Below are 13,158 nucleotides of genomic sequence, written 5' to 3'. Positions count from 1 at the left end.
AACCCTCTTTTCCCCACTAGGCTGGCCCTGCTGCCCAGATTGACAGCCAGTCTAACTATGCTGCTCACTCCAGTAAAAAGGACAGAAGGAAGGCACAGAAGGAGAGGGCTTTTGCCTTCTCGTTTTTAAGTATTTCTACTTCTTAACAATCAATACCTAATTACCTGAAAAAAGGGGGAGGCAAGGGCAAGGTCATTACCAACTGTCTCACGCCATTACCTGCCTGTCCACATTCCTACACTTTTTCCCCCTTGTTCAAACTTTTCCTCCCTCGGTTTCTACCTTAAACCTTCTGTCCCTTGTTTTTCTCGCATTACTATGGGAGAGGAGAAGGGCATGCTGAACAGAGAACACCACAGATAGCATATGAGAACAGAACAGTGCCTGAACGGTCCTGAGAAGCAACCAAGCAAATTCTGCTGTATAATGTGCTCTGGATGGGTCATACTTTCTGTTTTATGGCACTTGCAGATACACACATCATGTGACCTATGACCTTTGTGGACCAAGATTAGCGCGAAATTAGTGATGAGGTGCCCCTGTCTTGAAGGGTGCCTCTAGGGAAAGGACAGAAATAAGATGTTATGAAACGCCAATGTATTTAGACAAGAGAGAGAGAGTCAGCACCCGGCCTCACCCTACTAGAATCTGAAGTCAAATATCTGTTTGCGGATGATCTGGTGCTTCTGTCACTAACCAATGAGGCACCTAGATCTTCTGCACAGATTCTGTCAGACCTGGGCCTTGACAGTAAATCTCAGTAAGACAAAAAAGGTCCAGTCACCAGGACCACAAATTCCAAATTCCTAGAGCACACAAAAAACTATACTATACCTCGGCCTAAACATCAGCGCCACAGGTAACTTCCACAAAGCTTTGAACGAGCTGAGAGACAAGGAAAGAAGGGCATTCTATACCATCAAAAAGAACATCAAATTCGACAGACCAATTAGGATCTGGCTAAAAATACTTGAATCAGTTATAGAACCCATTGCCCTTTATGGTTGTGATGTCTGGGGTCCGCTCGCCAACCAAGAATTAACAAAATGGGACAAACATAAAAATGTACAACGTAAAACACCAAATAATGCATGCAGAGCAGAATTAGGCCGATACCCGTTAATTATCAAAATCCAGAAAAGAGGCGTTAAATTCTACAACCACCTAAAAGGAAGCGATTCCCAAACCTTCCATAACAAAGCCATCACCTACAGAGAGATGAAGCTGGAGAACAGTCCCCTCAGCAAGCTGGTCCTGGGGCTCTGTTCACAAACACAAACAGACCCCACAGAGCCCCCGGACAGCAACACAATTAGACCCAACCAAATCATGATAAAACAAAAAGATAATTACTTGAGACATTTAAAAGAATTAACAAAAAAACAGAGCAAACTAGAATGCTATTTGGCCTGAAAACAGAGAGTGGTAGAATACCTGACCACTGTGACTGACCCACACTTAAGGAAAGCTTCGACTATGTACAGACTCAGTGAACGTAGACTTGCTATTGAGAAAGGCCGCCGTAGGCAGACCTGGCTCTCAAGAGAAGACAGGCTATGTGCACACTGCCCACAAAATTAGGTGGAATCTGAGCTGCACTTCCTAACCTCCTTCCAAATGTATTTTCATATTAGAGACAAATATTTACCTCAGACTACACAGATCCACAAATAATTCAAAAAACACCCTAATTTTGATAAACTCCCATATCTACTTGGTGAAATACCACAGTGTGCAATCACAGCAGCAAGATGTGTGACCTGTTGCCACAAGAAAAGGACAACCAGTAAAGAACAAACACCATTGTCAATACAACCCATATTTATGTTTATTTATTTTCCCTTTTGTACTATTTGCATATCGTTTGCACACTGTTTATAGACATAATGACATTTGAAATGTCTTTATTCTTTTGGAACTTCTGTAAGTGTAATGTTTACTGTACATTTTTATTATTTATTTCACTTTTGTTTATTATCTACTTCACTTGCTTTGGCAATGATAACATATGTTTCCCATGCCAATAAAGCCCTTGAATTGAATTGAGAGAGCGAGCGAGCAAGAGTAAATACACTTAGCTGATCCAGCAACTCACCTACCTACATAATCCGCTCCTGCCTTTTCTCCCTCCTCCTTTGGCCTAACACTCTGCTCTCTTGTCCCTTTGTAAACATGGCTATTGACTCATAATCCCTGTAATAACAAAATGCTTAAAAAACACAAAGCTAAGACCATAATCATATACATTCAAACTTCAAGCACAATATAAAAACCAATTAGTATTTTAGCCGGGGGGCTGTGAGGCGCACAGAGAGCTCTGCTTCGCCTATCACCAGGAGCTGCTGTTGAAGACTTTAATTACCAGGAGAGTGAATGAATGGCACACACAGAGAGACAGAGAGACTAATGCCTCACATAAGAGAAACAACCCCAATCGAAATGGCATCTAGAAAAACTACGAAAATCCAGAATGCCAGAAATGATCCAGACTCAGACCAAATTGGTTGATACATTTTTTTTTTTTTTTTTAAATGGACAAACAATCAAATAAAGACCAACAAAACCCATTAAATACCCATCACAATAACAGAGATGAAAGAGAAAATCAAACCCTTCAAGTGCGGTAAAGCCTGTGGGCCAGACAGTATCTGCAGTGCCATGCTGAAGAAAAACAGCCCTAAGCTGTAGGAAGCCATACTCTACAGTAGCTCTTCAATCTGGTGCTGAATGTAGGATACTTTCCAGAAATATGGAATAAAGGCATAATAACACCCATATTCAAGGCAAATATATGACCTTAATAATTATCACGGCATCTGCGTGACCAGTAATTTAGGGAAGGTTTTCTGCAACATAATATATACGAGAATACAGACTTTCCTCAACGAAAACAGTGTTTTATAAATGTTCATATTCATCCTCTCCAGCACCACCCCAACATCAACATGTGTGAAAATTAAGGGGCGATAAGTATTTCCAATGGCATCATCAATAAATTAGTTGTCACGACTTCCGCCGAAGTTGGTGCCTCTCCTTGTTCGGGCGGCGTTCATCGTCTCCGGCTTTCTAGCTACCACCGATCCACGTTTCTTTTTCTATTTGTTATGTCTTGAGTGTTCACACCTGGTTCCCATCTCGTTATGATTATTTCCATATTTAACCCTCTGGTTCTCATTATGTTTTGTGCGTGATTGTTTTCTTGTCTTCGTGTTAGTTGTTTGTGTCAGGATTATTTATCCCTGCGTGGATTATTGGCTTATGATTTTTTCTGAGTGTAAAGTTCGTTATTTTACTCAGTTCTGTGTCCTGCGCCTGACTCTATCCTCACCTCCACATAACTGACAACTGACATTAGTAGACAATAAGTTGGCAATTCCTCCTCATAATTGGTTAAAACCACACTATGCACACAGAGGATGTCATTGGAAACACTTATCTTCCTCTATCTTTTTTTACTTCAAAAAATAGATACGTGCAATTTTCACATACGTTGATGTTGGGGTGTTGCTGGAGATGATGAATATGGTGAAATGTCCCTTTAAGTGCAAGTCAAATTGGCTTCCTACCGAAACAAAGAACATCTGACCACATATACACCCTTATCAATCCACCAAGGGTAAAATATTTGCCTGCTTTATTGACTTCCATCTGGCATAAAGGACTCTTCCTGAAACTCATCCAAAGTGGAATTGGAGGAAGAACCTATTAAATCAAAGAAATTAAAATACATGTAAAAATCACAAAGAGGCAAGGGGCCACCCAGGGCAGCAAATCTGAGCCCAACATTGTTAAATATCTATATTGATGAATTTTCAAAAACAGTTGGAGCTCCTGGTCTTATCCTAGAAAACAAAGAAATGAAGCTTCTTCTCCATGCAGATGACCTGGTCTTGTTGTCTCCAACAGAACAGGGGTTACAGCATAGCCTGTCAGTGTTAGATGCCTACTGCCAAAACTGGCCACTGACAGTTAGTATTTGCAAAACAAAAATTATGTTCTTCCAAAAGTATGCGGACACCTGCTCGTCGAGCATCTCATTCCAAAATCATGGGCATTAATATGGAGTTGGTCCCCTCCTTTGCTACTATAATAGCCTCAACTCTTCTTGGAAGTCTTTCCAGTAGATGTTGGAAATTGCTGCGGGGACTTGCTTCCATTCAGCCAGAAAAGCATAAGTGAGGTTGGGCACTGATGTTGGGCGATTAGGCCTGGCTCGCAGTCGGCGTTTGTATTTGTATTTATTAGGGATCCCCATTAGTTCCTGCCAAGGCAGCAGCTACTCTTCCTGGGGTCGAAACACATCAATGCACCCACATTACATGTAAAACAAGAGATAAAAACGTGAACTATGTTTGTACTGAATGAGCTAAAGATAAAACAGTAGACCACCACATATCCACAACACAAAATGCTCAATACCACCATACAACAATATCACAATGTGTGCGTATACGTGTCTGTACCTTTGTGTGTGTCTCTTCACAGTCCCCGTTGTTCCATAAGGTGTATTTTTACCTGCATTTTAAGCACAGATTCGTCTAGAATGTCATTGTATCCTGTAGCGTTAATATTTCCCTTCACTGGAACTAAGGGGCCTAGCCCAAACCATGAAAAACAGCCCCAGACCATTATTCCTCCACCAAACTTTACAGTTGGCACTATGCATTGGGGCAGGTAGCGTTCTCCTGGCATCCGCCAAACCCAGATTATTCCGTAGCGACTGCTAGATGGTGAAGCGTGATTCATTACTGCAGAGAATGCGTTTCCACTGCTCCAGAGTCCAATGGCTGCGAGCTTTACACCACTCCAGCCGACGCTTGGCATTGCGCATGGTGATCTTAGGCTTGTGTGCGGCTGCTCGGCCATGAAAACCCACTTCATGAAGCTCTCGATGAACAGCTCCTGTGCGGATGTTGCTTCCAGAGGCAGTTTAGAACTCGGTAGTGTGAGTATTGCAACCGAGGACAGACGATTTTCAGCACTCTGCAGTCCTGTTCTGTGAGCTTGTGTGGCCTATGATTTCGCGGTAGAGCCGTTGTTGCTCCTCAACGTTTCCACTTCACAATAACATCACTTACAGTTGACCGGGGCAGCTCTAGCAGGGCAGAAATTTGATGAACTGACTTGTTGGAAAGGCGGCATCCTATGACAGTGCAATGACGAAAGTCACTGAGGTCTTCAGTAAGACCATTCTACTGTCAATGTTTGTCTATAGAGATTGCATGGCTGTGTGCTCAATTTTATACACCTGTCAGCAACGAGTGTGGTTGAAAAAGCCGAATCCACTAATTTGAAGGGGTGTCCACTTTTGTATGTATATAGTGTATATTTTTTTCCATAAGCATGAATTGAGTTTAATATTAATTGAATATGAGAGAGAGAGAGAGAGAGAGAGAGAGAGAGAGAGAGAGAGAGAGAGAGAGAGAGAGAGAGAGAGAGAGAGAGAGAGAGAGACAAGGCCCTGGAGCAGGTCCACGCAGACATAACAATGATTCTTTGTACGGACATGTACCCTTATGCTAACCACACTATTTCCAATGGAAACCAGGCCTAGGGGCCTCTTTCATTAGGGGAGGAAGTGAGGGGCCCCCAATGCCACCCTAGCACCGCCACCACCATTCACTCAGTAACTTACATACTCCACATCCCTCACTAAGTCACTACCTCTTTCATTCTCTCCTCTCTATCCCTTTTCTAACAGCCGACACCACAATTATTTTCCTTCCTAATCCTCTCGCTTCCCTATCCTTCTTCTTAGACCATTGGTGAAGGGTTTGAGTTTTTCAGAGAGAGTTAAGATAATGCAGCCTCTAACTTCCAGGCCTGCCTTAACAGGCTAGGGGATATGGTCAATTTATTTAAGGCTTGGTAATAATGAATGTCTTAAATGTAGCTCATTAAAACACAGGGTGATAGAGGGACCATGAGAGAAAAGGGGAAAATTAGTACAATAGAAACAGACAGTTAGTGGGAGAAATATGTGGATACAATGAAAAGGGTGGGGGGAGGGGGTGAATAGAGCAAAATATGAAAAGAGAAATGAAGAAAGATGACAAGGAAAAGACTCATTAAAACACAGTGCTGATTAGAACAGAGCAGTTGAATGTTTGGGTTTTGGTCTCGGTCTGAATTCAGAGGACAGTTGAAATATTCACACAATTAGCTGTGCATAGAGAATGAAAGAAGAGCACGGAGGGAGAGAGAAGATAACTGAATACCTAATGGTATGGTAAGAAGAGAATGAAGTGAAGCAGAGAGCAGCACACCGGCTGTTGTAAGGTTGCGAGAAGAATGATCTGGACTCTAATCATCACTATAACGTTGTTTCCCATAAACAGATTCTTGTTAAATGACTTAATCGCCCAGTTCATTAGGCAGCAATTTACCTGCAATAGACCCTGCTTTCAATTAGGGCACTGAGAGGCTGGCTTAGAGGAAGTCCTACTGAAGGATTGGCCTGATTGGCCACACCATACCCAATGTAGGGCAAAGCCAAAGCATGGGCCAGCTCATTAATAAGGTCAAGGCAATTTACTAATTGGCATTGTTTATGGATAGCTGTGGATATTTTTTGACAATGCCTGCCTTAACAGGGGTCATCTCATTCATGGGGCCTAGCCACTAATAGGCGAGCTAAGCAGTCCTCTATCGGGGCTGGCCCATAGATGAAGCGGCTGTTGAACTACAGGACTGTTTAGCTAGCACAGACTGGAATATGTTCCGGGATTCATCTGATGACATTATGGAGTTTATCACATCAATCACCGGCTTCATAAATCCCCGTTTTCTTGAACGCACTGAAGTCAGAAGTCTGAGATGAGTTCCCAGTTCCCGGTTGTTTTGAACACTGCATTAATGCCCAGAGGGAGACAGCAGTGTAATATTCCTTTTGAGTCAGGAACCAAAATTCCTCTGTAGGTGTTCGATTTCACTTACCGGCATGTCAACTGAGCCAGGATCACAGTCAAACGGATTGGGACGTAGGTCCCAATGTGCTCTTCCAAGCGTTGGAGGTGAGCAGTCATCACTTGTGTGGGACACTTACTGATGCACAGCTGAGGGAAGGGGGCATGATTCGCTTTTGAAAGACTCTCTCCAAAAATAATTATCTCCTCTGAATCCACTGATTTGGTCACAATGCTTTTGTATTTCCACTGCATGCTTGGGTTCAGTTCCCAAAATATGCAAGGAGACATTTTCTTTTCATTACACAAAAACTCAACCAAGTCTGGGCTTTTTTACATCCATTGTGAATGACAACAGTTCCTCTCTCAATGCGAAAAATCTTTCCAATGCTCCCCCTCGATAACCACCAGGCCTCGGTGTGAAAAAGAACATTGTCATGCTCTGATCCCATATCTACACATAGTTTTGTGAACAGGTGTGTACAGTGGATTTGGTTTGATGTAGTTTACAATCGAAGCTACCTGCTGCAGTATATTTCTGATTTCTGCGCTCAGCTCTTTTGCCGCCAGTTGCTCTCGGTGTATCATACAATGCGTCCATATGGCAGAGAGAGACCTATTCATAACTAGAGTGCAGAGGCCTGCCCCATCTATGCAAAAGCCCACCATTTGATCCCATGGAATCTGTTCCTCATCAATATAGCCACGCAGCACACTGAACATCCCCTGTGCCATTTCATGCTCGGGAATCGTGAGACAGAATAATATGTCCTTGTGAATAGCATCCCCTGACATGTAAAGTGAACAAAAGTCAATGCATGGACATCTCGGCCCTCACAGCTAACGTCCATTTGGAGACCATAAGCTGGGGAGTTTGAGTCGTTCAGTCAGAGTTCTCTCTTGATTGCTAGCAATAGCATGAATTCTTCATTTAACAGTGTAATCTGACAAAGCTATTGATGTGAGTTTGTGCGTCTTTCTCCCCATACATTGTTTTCACCATATCAGTTGCATCCAGTAATATCAAAGTCTCTGCAATAGTGTGTGGTTTCATAGCGTAGCGGGCCTAGCCATTCAACGTGGGAATGATTCAAGTGCAACGGTCAAGTGAGGCTTTTTCCCATAATCTAAGAGCGCTCTTTAATTGAATTTGATCTTTTAGATTTTTTGGGGGGGATTGTTAAGGTTAACCACATTACAATGATTGAGATACAACGACGATATTATAATTTATATATTTTTTGTATATATTTGTTTTCTCCAGAATTTTGGAAATTCTCCCAGGACCCCATTTTCACGACCCCTAGTTTGGGAACCGCTGTCCTTTAGGGAGGAGGTCAGATACCTGGTAGTGTGGTGACATGACAACAAATTCTCCCTCAACCTGAGCAAGACAAAAGGAGCTGATCATGGACTACAGGAAACGGGGGGCCAAGCACGCCCCCATCCACATCGACGGGGCTGTAGTGGAGCAGGTTGAGAGCTTCAAGTTCCTCTGTGTCCACATCACATATGGTCCAAACCAGTGGAGGCTCCTCCGAGCAGGACCATCCTGAGTGAATTTCATAAAAATCTAAATAGTGAAACATTAAAAAACAGTTATCCTTTTCAGATAAAACTATACTAAATATATTCACGTCACCAAATAATTTATAAAAAACATTGTTTTGAAATTAAGATCTACAGTAGCCTCCGCAGCACTCTAACGTAGAGCGATGGTATAGCCAGTGGACAGCTAGCTTCTGTCCTTCTCTGGGTACATTGACTTCATAACAAAACCTAGTAGGCTCATGGTCTTCACCCTCTTCCATAGACTTACACTGTAATCATGACAACTTCTGGAGGACGTCCCCCAACTTATCAGCGCTCTTGCAGCATGAACTTACATGTTGTCCACCCAATCAAAGGATCAGAGAATGAATCTAGTACTGAAAGCATAAACTACAGCTAGCTAGCACTACAGTGCATAAAATGTGTTGAGTAGTTGACTCAAAGAAAAACAATCGTTGAACCATTTTGAACAAATTAATATCTTCCAAAAGTAAGGAGCAGAAAAATAGATATTTCTAAGCATATTTGTTTTCACTTACTTAGCTAGTGACAAATTCAGCTAGCTAGTTTAGCCTACTCAAACACCCAGCTCAAACAGAGGAATGCCATGTTAGCTAGCTGGCTATGGCTATCCAACACTGGAACTCTTCGGAGTCAAGGTAAGCTTTTGGTATTATTAATGTATTGCCACTGGGACTGCCAGTGTAAGTGCTAAACTGATTGCTGCTGACTACACTGTAGCGGGTTTACTAATGTGTTAGTTCTAGTAACTATGCTGACTTTAACATGACAACAATGTAGACTGTGTGTAGAGGTTAGTGGCCATGATATGAAGGTTTGGCTTGGAAAGGTTTGTTCGCCTGGTCACAGACAGCTGATGTGTTGTGCACTGAAGTCCACAAGCGAAGGGAAAAGGTGAGAGGAGGAGAGCGCATAGATAGATGCAGGAATGAATTATAAATACAACAAGCTGTTTTTATGTGTCTGGCATAAAAGTGCCGTATGATTGTGATTCTGTTGAAAAGAATGTCTTAAATGGAGGCAAGCGGAACAGGTATAAATGAATTTATCCAATAGAAACACTTGTTTGCAACTGTTGGACTAATGATTACACCCTAGATCAGCTAGATGCAGGCAAGGGTGTGCAAGGCGGTATTGAATGTGTCACTGTCTGATTACTCAAAATTCTCTAGACCTGTGCACCTACATTGTAAACTTTTATTCATAAGCTAGGTTGTAGCAACCTCATGATGGGTACAGACAAACATTTTGTATCATGTAGTAAGCCTAAACCTGTCGATGTTACATTGAGCTGAGTGAATGTAATATGAATGACAGTCATCCAATATGCTGTAATAGAAGTAAGACCATGTTAATTAAAAAAAGAATCATCCTCCATCTTAAACGGTACAGACTGCCACTGGTCCAAACACACCAACACTAGGCTTGGGTGGTATCCCGATTTTCAAATCATCATACCGTTCTTCTCTCATTATGGGATTTACGGTATTACCGGCATAGCACACAGGGGCACTCAAAAAACGCAAGACAATCCCATTGGGCTTCTATAACCAGAATGCTAACAACATTTGCACAAACTAATAGCAAAATCACATGATGTTGTTAGCTAAATGCTAACGAACGAAACTAACAAACGAATTGCAAAGACTCATACATACAAGCATAGCTACAGTAGTAGCTACCGAATGTCATTTTCGGAGAGTGTGGACATTTACAATCGAAAGTGAAAGACAGAAATTGTTGAAATGAACAAAGTTTTGATGTATGCTTTTCTGAAGGAAGAGCAGCATGTGTACATGGAGCACCGGGTTGAAGAACTGAGGAGAGAAGAAACGCTAGCAGAGAAATAATGGCAACTGTAGAGATATCTCATTCAGAGCTCTTTCACTTCTGGCAGAATGCCGTTATAAGATATGATGGCAAACATTTAGTAGTGAATTGCATACAAGTGTAACTTCATCACCTCATGTGCGCAGCACAACAGAAACTCGCCGATAACTATACATCTTTAAGGACTCACAAGCTCCCACTTTCTCCCGTTGTGCTATTTACGAACAAACGCGTGACTGGCTCAACTGTTCTGGGGAACTACAGTAAACTTCATAATGTAAAATAATGTGACAGGTGAAATGAAGAACGCAATCTGCTTGATCTTCTAGCGCTTTTTTGACTCATATCATAACGCTGCTGCTACTGTTTATTATCTGTCACTTTAGTCCTAGTTATATGTACATACCTACCTCAATTACCTAGTACCCCTGCACATCGACTCGTTACTAGTACCCAGTGTATATAGGAAAGGTATCGTTACTCATTGTGTATTTATTATTACCACGTTTTTTACTTTTCTATTATTTCTCTATTTTCTTTCTCTCCGCATTGTTGGGAATGGACCATAAGTAACCATTTCACTGTTAGTCTATACCTGTTGTTTACGAAGCACGTAGCACATAAAATGTCCTTTGATTTTATTAGCCAGGTTATTGTCACCGCCAGGCAAAGGGTGAGGGTCCTCACTATATGACCAGTCACCCCTAGTCCACATATTATGGGGATTTGTAGCTTTATTTGTTTTTATTTAATCCTTGTTTTGATTTTTACTCTCTTGCTTTAAAGTGTCCTTTAGTTTCTTGAAAGGCGCTTTAAATCCCATGTATTATTATACCAAGTACAGGTTAAATAGGTAACCATTTTGCATTTCCAAAACCTTGTTACCTGCCCTTGTTATTTGACCAGCTTGTTGGTGATGATAAGATACAATATGTATCTTATCATCACCAACAAGCTGGTCAAATCAAAGATGAAACATTTGATAGTTTTTTTTTTACATGGTGTATCTCATCTACAAAAAACCTCAGTAAGAAAACATGAAAACATGAAACAAGGGCATTCGATCAACTGCCTGTCATTGCGTTCACTGACGCACGTTGGCTAGGCTATTCATCGCAGCCATAGCGGAGGATGCGTTATGGGTCGCGTCTGGGGATATAATAGCAATACACCTCATGAGACCAGCCAACCTGTGGATTCTGTCCGAGTAGCCTATTCAAAAAGATACATACAGACAAAATCCACCTTTCAAATATTTTGTCGAAATCCGGAGACAAAAATGGACATGAGAGGAACAAACCTCCATACAGAACTTCTCATTATTATTTCGAACAGACAGCATTTAGGAGAGACCTTGACCTTCTCTATAGCTTCTAGAGGGACAGCTTCACATCAAGTAAAAAGAGATTCAATTAAGTCATAATTTATGGAGGTTTAGGAGGAAATGGCAAAATAAATTAGTATAGGTTCACTGCCTGTCACCTTATATCTAAAACATGACCTGAAAGGAATATTCTGTGGCGCACTGACTGACTGTATACACCAGGGTGCCGGGGACTGGGTGTCGCAGGCTTCCCTCATCTCCTCCACTAGCCTATATGTTTGGGAGGTAATGTCCTATCAAATAATATTGCTGTAAATACTTGGGGATTTAGGCCTATGTATAGTTGAATTTGTATTTAATTGTCCAGCGGCATTAAATGATTGGAAGAAATCGTGGAATATCTTAATTGAAGCAATTAACCTAATGCAGCGTTTAGGTAATGTCCCGAAACTCGGGAATTTCGGACTTGCTAACCTAGGAGAAAGAGTCGGAGCCCGAGTTCCACACATGGGCGGTATCAGAATCAACCAATAGGAAGCTCTACACAAATAACATACGTTCCTTTTAACACGGAGGTCCCAAGTTTGGACGCGACATGAACGCGTCATAAAGCAACAATGATATATATATATATATATATATATATATAATATGAATCAATAATACATTGATTCAATGCTCTTGTAGTCGAATTATTGAAGGGAATACATGACCCAAAACTGCACATCCACCATCGTAGTGGCAGTGGTACACCCACCCTCGACCCTGGGTACCTCTGCCTGAATCAATCCGAGAGGCGCCACGGAACCAGTTCCAAACTTATCCCATCCAAGATCCTAATTGCTTTCCATACATTTAGAAACGAATACACCCATGCGCTTACAACAACACTGTTAATGCACCATATTGCGTTCACATACGTGCACACATAGCAATAGAATATCACAGCTAAAAAGAGAGAAACTCAAATAATTTACCTTCCACTGCGTAAACCGTAGTAATCACGCATAAAACCACTAACAAATCCGCTGGCATGGCAAAAGTGGTCTGCCTTTCCTCTCCCCTTTTAAAAGGTGTAAACACAAATCCTTTAGCTGCCACAGAATAGTATTCCAGCAGTGCGTATGTTGAATCACATTTCAAACCGTACTGTACGCAGTGTATGAAAACCTAGTAGGTTACTTGGAGGATGAGGCATGTAGGGGATAAGTGAAGCGGGATGAGAGATAGACCTTGGCCCCCGTTCCCTCAACAGCACTTCTCACACCCCTTTAACACCTCGTGACCAATCACGAAAAGAAGATAGCGCATCTCAAACCAATCGCAACAGAGCACCCGCTCAGATTCCTACTAACATTTTTAAACTACTGAAAAGTCCCTTGCTTTGCCATCCAATCGTACTGCAGGGAAAGAGCAACGACTAGTGGTCCAGATAAAGCACTGCATGCACAGCTTCACCTAATAGGTGTTTCTCATCAGATGAATTTCAATACAGCGATAATGTGATTGCATTTTACCATTTATTTA

The 13,158-nt window shown here is 41.8% G+C and overlaps 1 protein-coding gene across 1 annotated transcript in view; it reads right to left on the bottom strand.

Moving 5' to 3' along the window:
• The window catches only part of LOC115158359 (ephrin type-B receptor 1), a 203,742-nt gene extending 190,817 nt beyond the window's left edge, over window positions 1-12,925 (bottom strand). Inside the window, exon 1 of the mRNA XM_029707199.1 lies at window positions 12,609-12,925. Within this exon, the coding sequence (XP_029563059.1) occupies window positions 12,609-12,666 (58 nt within the window). The 5' untranslated portion in view covers window positions 12,667-12,925. The remainder of the gene's footprint in view (window positions 1-12,608) is intronic.
• Window positions 12,926-13,158: the final 233 nt, after the last annotated feature.

Source organism: Salmo trutta, chromosome 22 (genome assembly GCF_901001165.1).
Source record: "Salmo trutta chromosome 22, fSalTru1.1, whole genome shotgun sequence".
Classification (NCBI taxonomy): domain Eukaryota; kingdom Metazoa; phylum Chordata; class Actinopteri; order Salmoniformes; family Salmonidae; genus Salmo; species Salmo trutta.
Note: the sequence above shows the minus strand (reverse complement) of the source record. Positions and strands in the feature narration are given on the sequence as shown.